At 41.8% G+C, this 20,430-nt stretch overlaps 1 protein-coding gene across 3 annotated transcripts; it reads right to left on the reverse strand.

The window, feature by feature from the left end:
• Window positions 1–251: 251 nt before the first annotated feature.
• Window positions 252–20,360, reverse strand: NIPA1 (NIPA magnesium transporter 1). Of its 3 annotated transcripts, XM_075916369.1 has the most exons (7): window positions 19,932–20,360; window positions 12,547–12,594; window positions 8,591–8,681; window positions 7,124–7,284; window positions 4,301–5,509; window positions 3,367–3,452; window positions 252–2,074 (listed from the first exon to the last, which is right to left on the reverse strand). In XM_075916369.1, exons 1-5 carry the CDS (start codon window positions 20,092–20,094, stop codon window positions 4,998–5,000), a joined length of 975 nt encoding a protein of 324 aa, XP_075772484.1. In that variant the 5' UTR covers window positions 20,095–20,360; the 3' UTR covers window positions 252–2,074; window positions 3,367–3,452; window positions 4,301–4,997. The 3 variants fall into 3 exon arrangements, with proteins under 3 accessions (XP_075772484.1, XP_075772478.1, XP_075772492.1); XM_075916363.1 differs by having other exon boundaries at window positions 252–3,452; XM_075916377.1 differs by lacking the exons at window positions 3,367–3,452; window positions 4,301–5,509 and having other exon boundaries at window positions 19,932–20,359.
• Window positions 20,361–20,430: the final 70 nt, after the last annotated feature.

Here is a 20,430-nt window from a genome sequence, read left to right on the forward strand (position 1 = left end):
GTTTCAGTAATAAACTTCAGCAGTTATATGTAGATTACACTCTCTAAGGACTGTAGAGGAAGTATTACAATATCCTATGTTTAAGTAAAAAGGTGAAAGTGGTACATCATGTGAACAAAAACCCAATGATCAGTGCATTGCAGTTTGAGGTCCCTGTATTTATTTTCTTTAAATCTTTCTAGTAAAAAAATAAAATTTTATTTTAAAATAAAAAAGCAAAAGTAAAGCTTACAGCTTCCATTATTTTAAACAAACAAAATCCAGTGCTTTCACCGTCAGTGCTAGTTACGTCAGAAAAAAATACATGTACATTCAGTATAAACCAAAATTATTAAATTATTGTTAGGAAGCATCACTTGTTGAAGTGCATATGAAATTCTTATTCATATTAGTTTCAGGTAACTAATAAATAGGCTTTATTTACACCATACAGTATCCTGGATAATTAGTACAATAGTTATCTTCTTTAGACATTTTGCTTTTTATACACAGATATTTAGAGTTTAGGAAAAAAACATTTTTGGTTGTATCAAAATGGATCTATTCTTCTGTTGGATGTTTGGGGTATTTATATGGGTAATACCTACTAATAATGATGGGGCCTACACATGTCAATCCTTCAGATTTTGCATGACTAACAAGTCTCAAAATGTATTTTCAACAGATTAAGAGCATTGTGTATGTCTGACGGATTTAACAGAAGACAGACACTATGAAACTTTTCATCATGGGAATAAATATATTTTAATGCATCCCATCAGTATAATCACTTCACTTTATAGCTTCTGTCATTGCTGCTTTAGAATCAAATTTTAAGTAATCTGGCTCTTGGCTACCAATATTAATAATTTATGAAGCAACTTGGGGGGAAAAAAAAGGAGGGGGGGGGCAGGAAAAGGAAGATCAAAGCTCAGGAGACAACTATTTTCTTCCTGAGATGATGGGACTCAGACATATTATTCAAAGGTGCTCCCCTGCCTTGAGGGGAGGAAAAGAGAAGATCTGACGATTCACTTCAACAGTGCAATTTTTTTAAACCAGAGAAGCAACGTGAAAAGACCCAGAAAATATAAGAGGTTTGGGATAAGGGGAAAGGAAGAAAGAATCACATCAACAGTGACAATACAGACTACTCTCAGATGGGTACTGTTAGTTTGTGACTGCAAAAAACCGAACAAACCAAGGAGTCCTGTGGCACCTTAAAGACTAATTGATTTATTTAGGCATAAGCTTTCGTGGGTATGATGAATGCATCTGACAAAGTGGATTTTACCCACAAAAGCTTATGCCTAAAATTGGTTAGTCTTTAAGGTGCCCACGGGACTCCTTGTTAATACAGACAATGTCAAGACACTTTTAAAGTTAGAATTGAGCCAGATCCAGTTAGAGGAAATAAAAAGAACACTGCTCTTTGCTGAACAAAAAGTAGCAAACATAAATGTTTTCATTTATCCTCCATGATGTAAAAGACTGTAATGATGTGCAAGGCCACTTGAAATGCTTTTCCTTATGTGTGTTGGCTTTTGGCACCTTGATGTTTAAAAATATAAGTACATTTCAGGAAGTTCAGCACATGGATGAGGAGCTAGGGAGAAGAAGAACATTCTTGAAGAAATTTATCAGCTCCATGGATGATCAGAAGGCCAAAGAATACATCTGCATTTCAGTCTTCTCCTTTGTAGAGTCTGCCTATAACAACTTGCTTTTGAAATGTAGAAAGAGGTTGCTGTGACTGGGTAGTTTTGTTGGTTTGGGATTTTATAATTATAAAATTTGCATAAGCACCTAGCATACACGGATAGGCATTTTTTAATAAAGTAAAACTTAAATAAGCAAACATACCTGGCCAAATAAGGACTAGGATGAGATATGACTCAAAAGTTACGTCAGTCCTCCAAAAAACATGACACTGTTTTAAAAATACTATATCTGGGGTTCTTTTCATTTACCTTTGAGTCTTTAGTGTTTCCTGAGGTTGCATTTTCATGATTTTCTCTGTAACTGAGGACTAGCAACTTACTTCTCTCTTAAATCAAAGGCGGAGAGTCTTAAGTAATCACATGACTCTGGTGAGCTACAGTTTTAAAACAAAACACCAATTATTGAGTTAGCAACATTGTGTCTCTAAATAGACAAGGTTTGCATTATTCACAGTGACCCATGAACTTAACTATGTGATACTGTTCTTGATCTTGTTATAGACCAGTGGTGGGCAATAATTTTTGATGGGGGAGCCACTCCAAGAATTTGGTAAGTGGTCAAGGGCTGCACTTTTCTATTATATTAATGAAGGAGGTGCAGGGGGGTTTGGGATGGAGGTTGGCAGTAGAAGGAAGCTCAGGGTGAGGGATTGGGGGTGTAGGATCTGGGACGGAGTTTGGGTGAGAGAGGGAGCTGTGACCCGGGGCAGCGAACTGTGGTACGGGAGGGTAGGGGAGGAGGTGCAGGGTCATGGAGGAGTGTGTGATCTGGTGTAGGGGGGTACAGGGGTTTGGGTTGTGATCTGAGACAGGGGATTGGGGTGCAGGGTCTGGGAGATATGTGGATGTAGGAGAGGATTCTGGCCTGGGGGAGTGGTGTAAGAGAAGGGAATGCAGGGTCTGGGTGGGGGTTGTAACCTAGAGCAGGAGTGCAGGAAGGGGTGCAGGGATTAGGGCTGTTACCAGGGACTGTAAATTTGGGGTGCAAGGTCTGGGAAGATGTATGGAGGCTGGAGCAGGGGTGCAGAAGGTTTGGGTTACATGGGGTAGGGGAATAGGAGGAGGGACAGAAGGTTGGGGGAGGGAGGGGCTGAGGTGCCAGAGGCAGGTTGTGACTGGGAGACTTTACATGGGCAGCTCCCAGCCAGCAGACCAGGTTCCTTAACCAAGGTCCCTGCCATCCACACTCCTGTACTGCTCACTGCAGCTACAGAGGCCACGTTTGCGGCCACAAACACTGTGAGCCTGGGGTATGAGGTGGGAGAGGCACTTCATATGTTTCCTGTCCTGCAAACAGGCAGCAGCTATTGACTGGAAACTGGCCAATAGGAGCTACTAGGGGTAGGAGCAATGAGAGACACCTCTGCCCCTTCCACCAGGCTTTCAGTATTCACAGAAGCACATGGCCCCACAGCAGCCAGCTTTCCTGTGTGCTGAGCAGGGATGGGACAGGTAGGGAGCCAGCTGAGGCTCTCAAGGGCCAGATCCGGTGGCTTGACGGATATTTTGCCCAGCCCTGTTATAGACTAACATTTGTAACCTTCTGACATGGTTTCTCGCATCCCCCGTTTTCTCTTATGGGACACTCTGGACTGCCAGGTACTCCTGCCCCTAGTAGATGCAAGTTTACTTCTATCTCCAAACTTAAAATAAAATAATTTCTTACTTATTTGCAAGCTTTTGGTATATTCTTCCAATGACATGGTTTATCATCATCACTGATTACATTATACCATGAAAATTATTTTCACTCTAAAGACAAGAACAATACACTCTTCTAAATATCAGTGAATATCAATAATTTCTTCCTTTCTTCCTTCTACACATTAATACAGTGTAATCCAGGTCATCTAAACCAATCAATTCATAATCACTCATACCATGTCTTGAGACACTTGCACAAGCCTTTAAAATAATACTGCTGTACAACAACACAGCTATGAAATACTGAGTTACTCAACTCTGCTTTCCTATGAATCATAATTGTACCCACCTTTCTTCTGAATTAATCAAGAAATCTCACACATGTGCTTCTCTCAAAACTTTTTGCTCACAACAACGCCCGTTCACAGCCTGATTTCATAATAGGCAACATAATGACATAAGTTCATTTATTTATCCTGCTCTGAATATGTTTTGTCAATTAGCTACTTCATTAAATAGTTTCCTAAATTTTGTTATAGAAGTGGATTCTACATATCCTGGATTGCTGTAAGCAGACCTCTTATCAGTTACTCTCATTATGATTACAGATGTTTGCAGAAGCCACTAAAGCACCTTAGCATTGACTTCAGCCTTGTACATCTTTCCAAAGATATTCTGACCTTTCTGTCTGCTTTATACGCTTATAATTTGAGTACAGCCAAATATTAGCAACAAAACTAGATTATTCTAACCTGATCCAGGCCATCAGAAACAAACACATTCAAATTAAATGATATTTTTAGATTACAAAGGCACTGGAAAACCTACTATGTATACAGGAATATTATGCATCACATCCATGTCTTTCACACTCTTCCTGTCCATTAATTAACAAGAGCTCTTGGATGAATGCTGTATGTCTTCATGCACTTAAGAGTTATGAGAAAAATATATACCTGTAATCAGGCTGCTAGTTTCAGCTGCATCGCTGAGCTAGCTGTAGTTGGCAAGTGATTAGTGGAAGATTTTAAGGGTCAGATGCACTACACAATACCAGTGACTTGAACCCTTCTCCTTCAGTGCATTGATCTATGTCAGTCCACATTTTGGAGGCAGTTATCGTAAAACAGACAGACCTGTACTCCACAATTCAATCAATGTTTGTTTAACAATTCACAGCCAGGAGTATGAATACATTGATATTTTAAGGAAATTAACAGAAATGTTGAATTTGTTAGCAATATTTTTATAGGGCATACACTACTCATGAAAGGTACCAGATTGAGCACATTGGAAACTGATGTTCTCTGCCCATAAGATTTCCTAAACTCATCTGCCAGAATGTCGCCAAACCTTTTCTGGATGGACCAACTTTTTGGAGCAAGGAGATACTTCAGTCTCTATGCTGAGTCATTCTTTAGCCTTTCTGCTAAGGCAGTCAGCAATGATACTGCTTAATGTCAACTTATGGTGATTTGGGGTATGTGAACAACTGTCCATTAAAACTGGATGATGGCCACCAATCCTTTTCACACAAGCCACCACTCTTCCGAGGGTAGCAATTGCCAATCTCAATCATATTTGTGTCAGTGACCTAGAAATGGAAGGCTCTGTATCATTCTCCGAGCCATCCAGTTCCCCTCAAATATGATTTTAATCTGTCTTCATATTAGGTTTATTCAAATCCCCAATATTGAAGTTGAACTCCTTGAAGACTTGTATAAGAACAATTCCAATTGACACAGTGGTGAATCCACAAGCCATCCCCAAGAAATCAACCACTCCTACATTACTCCATTCCCTGAAAAGGATGGCAGAGGCCAGCAGGACTAAAGTGGTGAACACAACATAGTAGATAGCACCAAACACAGACGAGTCAAAACATTCCAGTGCCTTATTGATGTACTTGAACTGAATGATGATGCTACATCCTAACACTGTCAGAAGAACCAAGCAGAGATACAGGGCTCTTTGACTTGATGGATTATTGTGAAAGATATCTTGAGCAGCCAGCCCAATGCCTTTTGTGCTGGGCACAGTAAAACTGCCCAACAGTGAGCAAATACTGATGTAAACCATAATATTAGTGGGTCCATGAGCTGGTGCTATCCAGAAGATAAGCAGGAGAAGCATGAGAAGTACTATGCAGAGGTAGCCCACAAACACTGAAAAAACAAAGAAAAGAAGATAATGACTTATTAATAGAAAGGTAGAACTTTTGCCACTGGATAATTTATTACAGATTTGTAAAGGCTCAATCAGGAACTTAAACAAGGTAATGCATAATGATAAATACACTACGCTGAGGATCTCATATCAAATAAAGAACAAAACCCTTTGAAATGGGTTAAATCAATGTATAACTATGATAGTTGCCATTCTTATCCTTTTTGTGTAAATCAAATAATGTGTGAATACCCAACTGTTTCATATTATAATTGGATTTAAAGATTTTTTTTAAAGCTGATATTATATTTCTATTAAAAGCCCCTATGAAGAAGGGTTGTGATATAACCACATTCATTATGGCCTGAATCCACAAAATAGCTAAGCACATACTTAAGTTTCATTGAGGTCAATGGTATGAGTAACACAATTCAAGTAGTTAATTTTGATCTGGTTGGACTACTAAATGTACAACAATATTATTTACTAATAATTGTAGGTATACTTTAGGTTTGAGTTTCAGTGAAACTGAAAATGTTAAATAGTTTCCAATTTAGCAATTACAAGAGAAAAATTAAAGTGGCTTAGGCATCCATGAAGCACAGAGAATATGCCAAACTCCTCGCAGGTAAGGAAAGATTTACAAGCAAGTCAGTCTAATGAATAGCAAGAAAAAAGAAACTTCCCAACATGTTTTATTGGTACATTCTTATTATGCCTCCAGTGTGCAAAAGCAAACATGAACTTGACCATTGAAACAGAACCTATTAGGCCTTAAAGCTATTTTATAATAAAGCAACAAGAAGTGAAAGGATTTTACCCACAAAGATTTTATTTTAATTAGAACCCCTTGAAATGAGCTCCTGGAATTGTAATTTTGATTTTTTTCCTCAAGAGAAATTATATAAAATACCATTTCAATGTTTTAGAAACTAGGTTACAAGTCCAAATTACAGCCAAGTTGATTTCTTCTCTTAAAAAAGAAAATAATTTATTTGCAGTTCTTGATTTATCATGCAAAAATGAAATGTTTTTCATTGTAAGAAGAAAAACTGAAAGGGAGAATTTTTTCAAAGAGTTAGAGCAAGGGGTGGGGAGGCTGTTGTCTGCTCCCTGGGCAGTGAGAGCCATGCAGCCTGGTCAGTGACATTGCTCCCTGGGGCAAGCCAGTTGGCAGCTACTCCCTGGGGCTGGCCTGAAGCTGTTGGGGTAGTGGGAGCAAATTTACTTGCTGCCCCCTGTGGTCTTTCTGGACTATAACTGTCCCTGCTATCACAGCCCTCCCTTTTCATCTGATGAGAAACAATTGCATTCGATACACATCTTGTTGTCCTGACACAACCAAACCCTGACATTGCTTTAAGTTATGATAAGAAGAAGCTGCATACCAAATTTGGTGGGCCTAGCTCTTACCATTTAGGAGGTTTTGAACAGACTCACAGACGAACGGATGGATACACAACCACACAATCTCTCTCAAATACATAGTAGATTTGCCTAGGAATTCAGAAGCCTTAATACCACCAATGTTGCTGCTTTTGGTGAGGCAACTGTTCCTTTCAAATAAGTGTTCCTGGACAATGCTATAATAATTCTTTAAGAGAATGAAGTACCTGGATTTGTAAGCTTCTCTTCAAGCTCAGCCTGAGTTGTTACACTCTCAGATTTTGGGGAATGGATTATGAGAACAACAGACCCAGCACAGCTCAGCAGACATCCCAACTTGCCAAGAATGTTGAGTTTTTCTTTCAGTAAGTAAGAAGCTAAAATGGACCTTTCACAAAGTGACAGAAAATTGAAATTAACCTAAATTATTAATTCTCTTAACAAACATACCTTAGGTAACTAATGTCATCCGTTTGTTTACTTCCAAAAATAGCCTTTATGTAGTCCATTTATATGCTTCAGCCCTGACCCAGGACAGGGGAGCAAGGTAAAAGATAAATTCAGTCTTTATATTCATTCAACTTTTGACCTCTTATCTGACAGCACAAGGGAGCCAGGCCAACCGTGAGGCAGATACCTATCTACTGCAATCTGGTGGGAGACTACTGATCCATTTCACATAGGGCCCACTAGCAGTAATGAGGTGGCAATGATTTTTGGTAACAAATGCCAAGTAAATGGCCCAAATGTAAAAAATGCACTGTTTGTTTAACTTTCTGCGATCAACATTGTTCAAGGCAAAGGAAGACATGACACCAACAGCAAACATTTTACAGACTAAAGGAGACGATCAGTGCAATTCAAATGCATAATATACCAATTACCAGAACCTGGAAATACCTGGAAAAACGCTAGGGAGTGTACAGCTTTGTTTCTTTTAAAATAGCATTATTCTTTTATGGTGGTTTAACAATTATAGGCTAAACACTCTCCAGTGGCATAGTGAGGGGGGAACGGGTAGGGGGAGCAATTGCCCCCGGGCACCACACTAGTGGGGCGCCAGTTTAGTCCCCCTCTGTTCCCCCGTTATCCCTCTGCTCGCCTGCTCCTTCTCTGCCCACTGGAGGGAATTTGCCACACCAGCAGAGGTCCCCTGCTACTGGCCCCAGCTGCACATGCACCCCCAATACCACCGCCAAGTTGCCATGACCCCCCTCTCTTGAAAGGCTGCCGCATCCCTGGTCACGGCTGTGCTACTGGGCCTCCAGCCCTGGTTCTAACCCCAGCCACACTGCCACCAGTTCCATCAGGCTCCTAGCCCAGCAAGCTCCCAGTTGCTGGCCCTCCTGCCACTGGGGTCCCAGCTAGGACTCCCTGGTCCAGGACATCCATGGTCTGGTTGCCGGACCAGACAGCCCCGGTTTTGGGAGGTCCAACCTGTAGAATACCAAAATTGCACCAAACTTTTGTTTTATCTTAGTTGTTGATAAGTCGATATTTAAATACTAACCATCTTTCTGAGCATAACATTAGTTAATCACATATATTACACTTTACTAAAATGTGAGAGGGGAAACTAAAATCCATAAGCATGATGTTTTCCTGCTGAAATGCCACTGGTCACTGATTTTATTTAGAATCTACATTCTACTAGCAAGAAATACAGCATTCAAATAAATAAATACAATTCTTACCCAAATGGAACACCAAGAGCTCCTAGAGGAGTCACTAACACAGTTGGAACTGCAGTATAGGCCAAGAAATTTCCAATTTGGCCAAGTGCCACTGTTAAGAGAACCACAAAAGAGGTTTTTTGTTTTTTAAATCCCTTAATAAAGAGGAATAATGAAAAGCTACTCAATAATGCTGGCTCATATGACCTGACAGGAAGATGGACATTACTGAATTGCAAAAAATGAGGTGCCACTGAAGTGGATTTTACCCACAAAAGCTGGCCCAAATAAATCTGTTAATCTCGCAGGTGCCACAGGACTTCTCATCATTTTTGCAGATATAGACTAAGACAGCTACCCCTCTGAACTTTTCACCATTACTGAACTGTTTAGTTCTACCCATAACTTTTCAGTTATACAAAAACAAGTTTTTCCAGCTGTTTAATTTTTTTAAGTATTATTTAAAAAAAAGGCTGTTTGCAAAAGAGACGGCACCAAGAGAGCATCATCAATAATCCTGCTCCTTAATGTTCTCTTCAATCATTTTACATAATTAAGTAGGGAACAGAGTCTTGAGATGGAGAATTTGGAACCCTGTCAAAGGATGCATGTACATTTCCTGATGTAAGAGTTCTGAATTTAGGCATCCCATGATCTAGGTTCTAGAGCATGAGATATTTGGAATCCCACATATATCTTGTTGTAGTGCCCTACAACAACACCGGTCTTACCAAGAGACGTTAGGAAGCCACCGAGTGGGTAGAAAGTGCAAGAAATATTCAAATATCAAATACTTTGTTAAAAGCTATTGGATACTAAATTAATGCACAGGTACAGGACAATCTGTACACTATACACTATTCAGGAGGCAGATCTTCAATCAGTGTAATGCACCATGGAACTATAATAATTTACACTAGCTGACAATCTGCTCCTCACAGTCTTACACTGAAAAATGGAATTCCAAATTGATCACATCACTACCCAACAACCGTGTTTCATATTTCATCTATTGAAAATGTCATTAAAAGCTGCATTATAAAAATATTGGCTAGTTTTAGAAGTGCTGGCCCATCTTAGAATCATAGCATCATAGAATACTAGAAGGGACCCAAGAGGTCAAGTCCAGTCCCCTACCCTCATGGCAGGACCAAACATCTAAATCATCCCTGATCGATGTCTATTTAACGTGTTCTTAAATATCTTCAGTGATGGAGATTCCACAACCTTACAATAGGACAGCTTTGATATTAGTTACTATTAACAGACAAAAACTTTGAGACAATGGCTACGTCTAGACTGCATCCCTCTGCTGACAGAGGGATGCAAATCAAGCACTTTGGAAGTGCAAATGAGCCCGGGATTTAAATATCCCGGGTTTCATTTGCATACTCACGTTCCGATGCTGTGCCGATCAGGTTCAGTGTCGAAAGTGAAAGTAAAGTGTAGCCGCAGCTCTGCAGACAGCGGGGAGCTTTTTCGGCAGATCCTGTACTCAGTGGCTATGTCTACACTGGCGCGATCTTGCACCAGAAATATGCAAATGAGGCTAAGCGTGGAATATTGCTGAGCCTCATTTGCATACCTAATGAGCCGCCATTTTTGCAGAAGAGGCTCTTGCGCTAGAAGGAGCTGTCTACACTGTCCTTTCTTGTGCAAGAAAAACCCTCTTGCACAATGCTGCTATGCTGATTATTTTCAGGAATAACGGCATTGCGCAAGAGGGTTTTTCTTGCGCAAGAAGGGGCAGTATAGACCGCTCCTTCTAGCGCAAGATCCTCTTCCACAAAATGGCGGCTCATTCGATATGCAAATGAGGCTCGGCGATATTCCACACTTAGCCTTATTTGCATATCTCTGGTGCAAGATTGCCCCAGTGTAGACATAGCCAGTATGTTTCAGTATGCCTGAGACAACACCTGTGCTTCCCCTGAGCAAAAAATGTCCCACTACAACTAATTTGTAAAGGGAAGAGGGGTGTTCGTTTCTGTTTGTAGTCTGCTTCTTACTTTGGAAACAACATCATGATGCTTAAAATGGTTTACCATCTTCTGGTAGATGACATTTAGGGTCTCATCATGGCTATTTTTAATAAAGTTTCTTTAGCTGGACAAAGCACACCAAAACATTCACATTGCAAACACTGGAAACACGTGCAAGATTTTCAATGTTATCTTGGAAAACCACATGGATGCTGTCAGTGACATTTACCTAGCACACTCAGAAAAGCATCTTTTTGTAGCTGCCATCACTTGCCTGTTACAAGCTTTACATTACAGATCTATCCATTCGTCTATTTATATGTATCTGTCTCAATAGCATTTGAACTCTTCTCCTTTCTGCAGTAATCCTGTGGGTTCCACCACCAAAAAACCTAATGGTAGTGTTTTTCTGGGTCTAGATGTTTTCACCAAAATAGCTGCTCTTATTTAACACTGTCAGTTGCAAGTGAACTTGCTTTTTTGTATCAGGGAATCAAGTCATTTGAATAAACCTTGTAGGAGACAAACTGATGGTCCCCAAAGGTTTTGTTAGTCATCCAAAACCAGCCAACTTCTAATGTATAGGATATCAACTCTTGTGGTTTCTCCAAGGCATTCTGGATATTTACTAGATTACAAAAAAATCCACCCTTTTTTGGATTCCACAGTTCTATCTGGCTCTTGCTGTTTGAGACTGGACTGAAATTTTGAATCCACACAATTCTAGTTCAGTGGTTGTCAACTAGGGTACACATCCCCCTGGGGGTAGTCAGAGGTCTTTCACACTCACCTACATATTTGCCTAGTATTACCACAGGCTACACTAAAAGCACTAACAAAACCAGTACAAACCAAAATTTCATACAGACAATGACTTATTTATATTGCTCTATATACTATACACTGAAACTTAAGTATAATATTTATATTGTAATTGATTTATTTCATAGTTATATGGTAAAAATGAGAAATTACGCCATTTTTCAGTAACAGTGTGCTGTGACATTTATGCATTTTAATATTTTTTTTCTTATAAATTTAAGTGAGGTGAAATTTGGGAGTGCACAAGATACATCAGATACTTGAAAGGCATACACTAGTCTGCAAAGGCTGAGAGCCACTGTTCTAGTTAACCATTTCCAAAGTATTTTTATAAGATGTTAGATTATTAGTTTTGACTCTGGAGGACAGAGGAGCCACTCTACTGGCTTTACATTTGCTGCAGACTTCCCCAAATAGACTCCTTATCCAGAGACCTGCTGGCTTCCACTTCCTTTGCACCACTTGAATTGAGCAATGGTGAGAATGCGTTGCTTGTCTAGCCATATAGAGGCACAACTAATGAAAGTCTAATGACTATTGGCAAGTCCTGTACATTTGAGGATCAGTATCACAGTCATTCTAATAGTCCCAGAAAGATTAGATTAAAGTGCAAAGGTAGGACGTAATCTTTCCCACTGACTGACCTTACAACAAAACATGCTAGCTACTCTGTATCTTTTCTTGGACTACAGTCTCCAATTCATTCAGGGTGTTCAGTAAAACTACTTGTGTGAGTAAGGGTCACAGAGGTCTGTATTTGTCTCAAACCCAGCACTTCCCTAGGATTCAGCAGCCTACTTCTTGCAGTAGATGACAAAAAGTACTGTAGCTGCCAAAGTTTGAAATGACAAAATACTAAAGGTAAACGTTGGCTAAGTGTTTTCTGATCTAAAAATTAACATATGACAAAACCCGCATGTTATGGAACTACAGTTTTTATTTAACTTGCCTTTTAAAAAAAATAAATTATCACAATTCACAGATGCATCACAGGTAAGGCTATTGGGTGAGTGTTAATAGTTTCAGCATTAAAAGGTTCTTACATTTTGGCAGAAAAGATAACTCTGTGAAGATTAATGAGCTGTGCTAAAACTAACTCTATGATACAGGCTATTTAAAATCCAATCTATGCTGTTCCATTCTTTACATTACCTTACAACATAAGATACTTACTTGCAATAGTACCAGACCACCATACTATATCTGTTAAATATGAAGTACCTGGAAGAGGCAACATAGAAAAGAGTGGATGAGTAGTACTGGGAAAACATATAAAACAGCAATATTAAAGCTACACTAAGAAATTTATTTTCATACACTCTTGCACATAGTTAGAAAAAAATTCTGATGTTAGCTCCAGACTGTCCTAACTAATCATGGTACTCTTTCTTGGTACATCATATCATTAGAAATTCATCTTCAAGTGCTCATGAAACATCATCATCCTGTATTAAAAGAAGCTTTGAAATATCTATAGATATGTCTGAAGATTCTATTCCCTATACATGTTGTGCTCATTACTAAGAGATAGGTTATCTTTCAAAACATCTGGCGTAAGAGACAAAGAATCTACAAGCCAGTTTTTCTGGGACAAATTTAAGATACAGAGAAATCTGTGAGAGAGGTTTGGGTGTAGACTTTTGGCAAGCATTTAGTCTCCTGTGGCTATTTGACCTAGACCTTCTCTGGGATGTGAACATGTTAGATTTCAAATAAATAGGTGAAAATGTCAGACTGTTCTTCACCTGCCTACTAATCTCAAGTGTATATATTTTCATTATAACATCAGACCACTGTTATGGATTTTCATCAGACAATTACTATGCATTTTTTATCTACTATTTTATCTTAGATTTTTAATATAGAATTTGCTAGGGAGTTGTGATAGTCTTAAAATTTGATTAATATTTCAGGACACATTTTACAAATCATACATTTTTCTATTATGGAATACTAACTAAATCAATATAAAAATTATAAAAGTCCAAGGTCCATATGTATTATATTAAGTCCTGAACCAGAACAAAAAAAATTGAAAATCTTTTAAAAATAAATTTCTGCCTGACCAAAATACATAACTACATATTTAAAGATCTAATATCCTGCAGACTATCAAGGCTAGATGCCAGGAAATCTCTCAAGGAACATGACATTTGTGTTTACCTGTGATAGTCTTCAAGGTGTCAGATATTAACACCACATTATTCTGTTTATTATTTCCTGCCTCTATGACCATACTTCTGTTTTGCTCTTACTTCAGTAGAACCTCACTCAAGAATTGCTAGAAATTGGACCAATGTTATCATCAGCTGAAAATTCAGAATCCCAAATAACATAAAGCAATAACATTTAACTCCGGGGATTCCTAGAATACAGGCAGTCCCCGGGTTACGTACAAGATAGGGACTGTAGGTTTGTACTTAAGTTGAATTTGTACTTAAGTTGGAACTGGTGTCCAGATTCAGCCGCTGCTGAAACTGACCAGCAGCTGACTACAGGAAGCCAGAGGCAGAGTTTCTCTGCCCCGGGCTTCCTGGAATCAGCCGCTGATCAGTTTCAACAGCAGCTGAATCTGGACGCCTGGGACAGAGCAGCTGGGGCGCTGCCGGGTAGGTCCCCGCAGCGCCGCACCTCGACGCTGCAGGGACCAACCCGGCAGCACCCCAGCTGCTCTACCCCAGGTGTCCCCAAGTCAGCTGCTGCTGAAACTGATCAGCGGCTGATTCCAGGAAGCCCGGGGCAGAGCAACACTAAGCTGCGCCGCCCCTCCCCCCCAGCAGACCATGGAGACGCAGGCGGCGGGACCGAGTCGCGCCGCGGTGCCACCGCCTGGGTCCTCCGCGGCTTTGCTCCGCGTCTCCGTGGTCTGCAGACCAGGGACACTCGGAGCAAAGCTGCGGAGGACCTGGGTGGCGGGACCGCGGCGCGTCTGGGTGGTCCCGCCGCCCGCATCCTCTGGGGCAAGAAAAGCCCCGTTTGTAAGTATGGATCCGACGTAAGTCAGATCCGCGTAACTCGGGGACTGCCTCTAATGGCTGCTAAAACTACACTGGAATTGAAATAAGAAAAAAAATGACAGTAAGGAGTATGACCAGCTTTCACGTGGGTATCAAATTTATCAGTTCTTAAATTTTTGTTGCTGCATATAAAAATCTCAATAGTTGTACAAAATTACATAAACCATCCATACCAGTAAACTAACTTCACAAAAGTGTGTCCCCCTACTGATGTTTCCTCTCCAAGCACAGTTTGATACTCTCTTACTGATTCAATTCACTAATGTAGCGAAAAGTTGAAGAGGAAAGTTAAGTAGCATACTGTCAATTATGGACCTAATGCAAAACATATTGAAATCAATGGAAAGCACACTGTGACTTCAATGAGTTTTGGATCATGTCATGCACTGTGTTAGTTCTGCCTTCCATTCAAGAGAACAAGCTCAATACATTAAAATGGAGAGAACACTAGCCTAGAATCTTTTAGGATTCTATACCTCATGTTTTTGCTACTTAATTTTACTGGGCTTTTGTAGCTTAATTTTGCATATAGCAATTAAGAAATGCTGTCCTTAGTAGGTTGGCACTCAAATTTTGCCAAGAAAAATCAGTTACAAGTAACTTTTCAATATACTTTGTGACACTGTTATTTTATATATAATCATTCAATTACCATTAGTGAAAAATGTTAAATTACATGAATGAGAAAGTTCAAGACTTTAGCATAATTCTTTAAACATGGTAGGTCCCAGCTACACAGCAAAATGGAAATTTAATTATATTAGGGTCAACAATGCTGTAAACAAGTTACAGTCAACTTCCAATAATCCGGCACCTTTAGGCCTATCAGAAGAAGGGGCTATGAGGGGTCTGGGGTGGGGTGGGGGGGATGCCACCCCAGACCCCTCATAGCCCCCCCTTCTGATAGTCCGGCACTGCCCTAGGCGTCCCCGATTCAGCTGCTGCTGGTCAGTTTCAGCAGCGGCTGAATTGGGGATGCCTGCAGCAGAGCAGCTGGGGTGCTGCCGGGTTGGTCCCACAGTGCCGAGAGGTGGCGCTACGGGGCCAACCCGGCAGCACCCCAGCTGCTCTTGGGGACACCTGGGACAGAGCAGCTGGGGTGCTGCCGGGTTGGTCCCGCAGCCCCGAGGGGCGGCGCTACGGGACCAACCCAGCAGCACCCCAGCTGCTCTGCCCCCGGCTTACCCTATTCAGCTGCTGGTCAGTTTCAGCAGCAGCTGAATCAGGGAAGTTGGGTGCAGAGCAGCTCCAATTGTGCAGCTGCCCGGAGCACTTCCAGATTCCCGATGGTGCCGGACCATCAGGAGTGCCAGAGCATTGGATGCTGGACCAATGGAGTTTTACTGTACTCCCAAAATGTGTTTCTATGAATGTCACTTATCCATGAAAGAAAAAAAAAAATCCAGCCCAACAAAGATTACTTTTCTTTGTGGGAGAGGGGACCCTGTGTTTACAAAGCAGCACCGTGTCAGGGCCTTAAAATGCCACAATGAGCCAATTGTGGAAAATGCAAATAAACTTGTTGGGCCAGGCTGTCAGCTGGTAGTAATGCTGTTTGAAATTGTTTGTTATGCTTGAATGAGTCCCCAGGAACACATCAGATATAGCATGGTCTTGAAACGTGAGCTGGTCCTAGAACAGTCATGTACAAAAATTCTGGAAGTCATACCTAACATGTTCCAGTATTCTGAATTTACATAAGAGCTCCCTACATATTCACACAAATGCAAAAGAATGACTGCGTCAAGCCTATGAGTTTCCTCTTAAAATAATTCCAAAGCAAAGATTTAGGTGGAAAGAGACAGTTTTTGCAATTTCTCACAGATAAATTCAAAGTATAAAAATGTTGTTAGCAAAATATCATGCTTTACAAAGCTGTGACTTCAGAACACAGTTACGTAAATTGTGAACTTGTAATAATCATGTTGATTTCTATCATCATTTAAGTGGGTTTAAATAGCACAATGATCTATTGTGCTACATTTTTACCTCAAGAAACCAAGTTCACATAAAGGCTCACATTTATATAGTAAAAAAAAGTTTGTTGATTTGTATTCTGTGAAAGAACAGAATGAAGATTCATTGGTACAACTGTATGAAGACAGTTTTTACATCTTTCTCTAGCCAATAACAGAACTTTCTTATCAAGTGTACATAAAATATTGAAAGCCAAATGCTTGTTTTAAAATCAGAGATGACCAGTGGTGTTACAGAATTTCACAAAGTGAAAATTATTTAGAAGTACACTGATGACTCGACTGTTTCAGTTTGACATCATATCTGAATTTTATTATTTATTTCTTGCTGTTCTCTCCAACCATTGAGCTCTGACATAAAACATTTTAACTTTACGGGTGAACGTAAAAACCAACTCATCATGTTACTATCCACCAGACAATAAGAAGTTTCATGTGTTCTATTTCACAATAAAGTTGCTCAGGCAGCAAGACTGAATAAATTTTGTAACAGGACTGGAAGCAGATTCAAATCAAGGATGTCAGTTCCTTAACATCAGGAAATGGATTTTTTTCCATGTCACTTACCTTCTGCATCCACCCTACTTGCTTGCTCCTAAAAGAAAAGCATGAAAACACTTGCAGGTGCTTTATGCTTTGAATAGTTGATATGGGATAAATACAAGATGGGTGAAAAACCTCAGTAATTTAATGTCTAAGGATGCTTCTACTCTGCAGAGCTTAATTTGAAATAAGCTATGCAAAGTGAGCTATGTCAATTGCATATCTTATTTCGGAATAGCTTATTTTGAAATAGGGAGTGTCTACACTAGGGATGTTAACTATCGGTTAACTGAATAGTCGATTAATCTCATGAATTCTTATCAGTTACTTGACTATTCTGTAGTCCCTGGGGGTAGGGCCAGCAGCCAGTGAGCTCCTGTCCCACTCCCGAGGAGCCCCCTGCCACTCTGCACTGCTGCCTCTGTATCAGAGGGAGCAGCATAGGGTGCTACGTGGGAACTGGTCTGAGAGGGGAGCCAGTTTAAAATCCAGCTCCCCTCATGGACTGGCTGCCTGTCACCCTGTGTGGCTGCCTCTGATAAACTGGCAGTCATGCCTGCCTGGCTCTTAATACACTTTAAATGCAGAGCCACAGTGATGGTAGGTCCCAGACCCAGTGTGAGCCGAGACTGAGCCAGGCTGCTAGCCAGCCTGCTAAAAAATTAACTGACAGCAGAGGGAGAGGGAAATGTGTGTAGTCTACAGCATTAACCTATAAGCTTTTGCTTGTCAGTTAATCGGTTAACCAACTATACTAGTACATCCCTAATCTACACAGCACTTATTTCAAAATAGAGCACTCTTCCTCTGACTTCCCTTATGCTTTGTACAATGAGGGTTACAGAAATCCTCCAGCTTGACAGTATTTTGACACTATTTCGAAATAACTGCCTGCTGTGTAGACATGGACTAAGATATTTTGGAATAGAGCTAGTTATTTCAAAATAGTGTTGCAGTGTAGACAAACCCAAGTTAATGTCATGATAGAGAGGGGTGGGCTCCCAAATTATTTTCAGTAAAAGCTGGGGGTTTGTGTTTCTTCTCCTATCAAAGTGGACCAACTTCTGTTGGTGAGAAAGAAAAGCTTTCAAGACACAATGGGCTCTTCTTGGGGGTCTGGGAAATGTACTCCAAGAATCTTAAAGCTAAAAATGGAACAGAGAGTTTAGCATAAGTAATTAGCATATACTTTATGGCTATGGCGTTCAACCAGTTCTGAAACATGATAGTGGTTACTGCTATAGCAAACTAGCCACACTCAAATGGTCAAATAGCCACATGAGGCTAGTGGCTAGCATGTTGGACACCACGGCTCTAAGGGACCATTCAGTGTAGAGTTCACAAGGACCAACAGGTCAGACAGAGTGATTGTGAAAGTGTTCATCCTAAGGTTATAGGGCGTTTTGGTCTTTTATCACTTTCCTGTGTAAGTTCATCTGAGAGCCTAGTGATTACCTGGTTCCATCAATGCGATTGTTATTGGGGCATTTAGTGCATGGGATGAAGTATACTACATGTAGCAATAGCCATATATAAAATCCATGGATCTTGAAAGGCATCTGAAGAGTGGAGATATAGCTACACAAAGTAATCACTCTACCTCTCACCTATCAGTCTTCATCATCAAAGGAAACCTACACACTTTCAAATGTGAGTCCATGAGCTCTGCTAGACACTAAAAATCATGGACTGAATAGTGTCACCAGACTTAGTGTGTTATACACTTTTGTAACAAGCCATAATCTCCTTTATTTGTCCTATGACTGCAGAGGTAAACTACTCAAGGGCAGCAAGTATACTTGGCCAAGGAAGGCATTGCTTTCCCTGGTGCTGCTGTCACCCCACCACTGGATACCTAGGCTGTTGTGCCCCCACCCTTCCCAAAAACCCCACTGCCAAAGATGCCAGTTGCTCACCACCTACCTCCTCATGGGGATGGGCAATAAGGAAAGATGCAGAAAGCCTGTGGACTGAATAGACGCAGCAGGATGCTGCTGTGCCTTCAGGGCATGAAGAGCTGTGGTTGGAGGGGGCTCCCAGTCCAGCACTGGGGCCTGTAGCTTTTCCAGATTTGAAGAGGAGCTTTATAGGTCTCAAAAATGTCTCTCTCTCACTAACAGAAGTTGGTCCAATAAAATTACCTCACCCACCTTATCTCTCACCCACTCACACAACTACAGCTACACTGCATGTGATAACAGAACCTAACTAAAGTCCACAGATTTGTTTTTGGTGGCCCAGAAAAGACCCCAAATCTCTCTCCCTGAATATAAGCAGACTTCTTTCCTCTCCCACACCATTGCCATTATTTTACTATCATTCTGAGGGGAGCGTTTAGCCAAACTACTTAGCAGATCCCCGGGCCCTTTCCCCCCTTTAGCCAATGCACAGCAATCCAATTATAGAACTTGCACTCCAGTCATTTTATAAAAAGTTTTTCTTACTGACTCGCTGGAGCAATCCGATTAAAAGGAGCAGAGCCCAGCAAAAAATGGGTAGAAACGGTTCAACAGAAAGAACATGAAGGACCATGGTGAAGAATTTAAGTAACAGTTCATAGGTGACTTGAGGCCAGATCTGTTCTGCAGTAGCAGACTGGCTGAAACCGTTTTGCTCTCTGCTCTACAGCTGTATGGCAGTATTAGAAAGAGCCTGCCCCCCTCCCCTCGACTACGTGAAAGGGCTGAGGAAGGGACCCAGAGGTTATCAGGAGAGAGGGGCGCAAAAAAGGATCCTTCTCTCTGGGGAGTAAAGGCTGGAGGGGGGAGGGGGAAACGCTCTGGAAAGGGAAGAAGCGAAGATCAGTCCGGGCTATGCATGAGGTTGCAAGGGGGGGAGGGGAAGCTAGGCTATCCCGTCTGCAGTGGAGCGGCTACCAGCTGAGTAGAAGCAGATCCTCATTCTGGGCTGTGAGGGACGCTTCCGGAGGGGGGCCGGAAAATAATGCAAAGCGTTAACGAGGGGCTGGCTTTTTCCGGGTGGGAGGAGGCCAGGGACGTGCCGGGCACCGCAGCCTCCGTACCTCGTCCTCTCGCCCGCACGATGCCTTTCTTCTGCAGCACGAAGGTGGATCCGTTCACCAGGCTGGACACTACAGCCACGCTCAAGCCCAGGGAGACGGCGGCGGGGCCGGGACTCTGCGCGGCCCCCACCTCCCCTGCGCCTGTAGCCAGCGGCATCCTCATGCCCGGCTCCGCAGCGCTGGCGTCTCTCCCGCCAGCCCCGAACCCGCCGCCCCAGGAGCCTCTCTGCGGGACCCGCCCCGAGCCGCATAAGCTCCACCCCGACCGCCGCTGCCGGGAGGGGCGGAGCTCGGCGGCCTCTGGCACCGGAGCCGCCGCAGTAGGTGACGCGCCTTACAGCCCCCCTCCCCGCGGCACCGAAAGGGAGGAGACACCCCGGCGAGCGCCTCTCCTTGAGGTCGCGGCCACTAGAACTGGCCGCAAATGCTGTCCTGGCGCCGCATTGCACTACGGCTCCCTCCATCCCCACCCCAGCATGGCGTCACAGCGAGTAGCATT

The sequence above is a fragment of the Pelodiscus sinensis genome, chromosome 1, assembly GCF_049634645.1.
Source record: "Pelodiscus sinensis isolate JC-2024 chromosome 1, ASM4963464v1, whole genome shotgun sequence".
Classification (NCBI taxonomy): Eukaryota; Metazoa; Chordata; order Testudines; family Trionychidae; genus Pelodiscus; species Pelodiscus sinensis.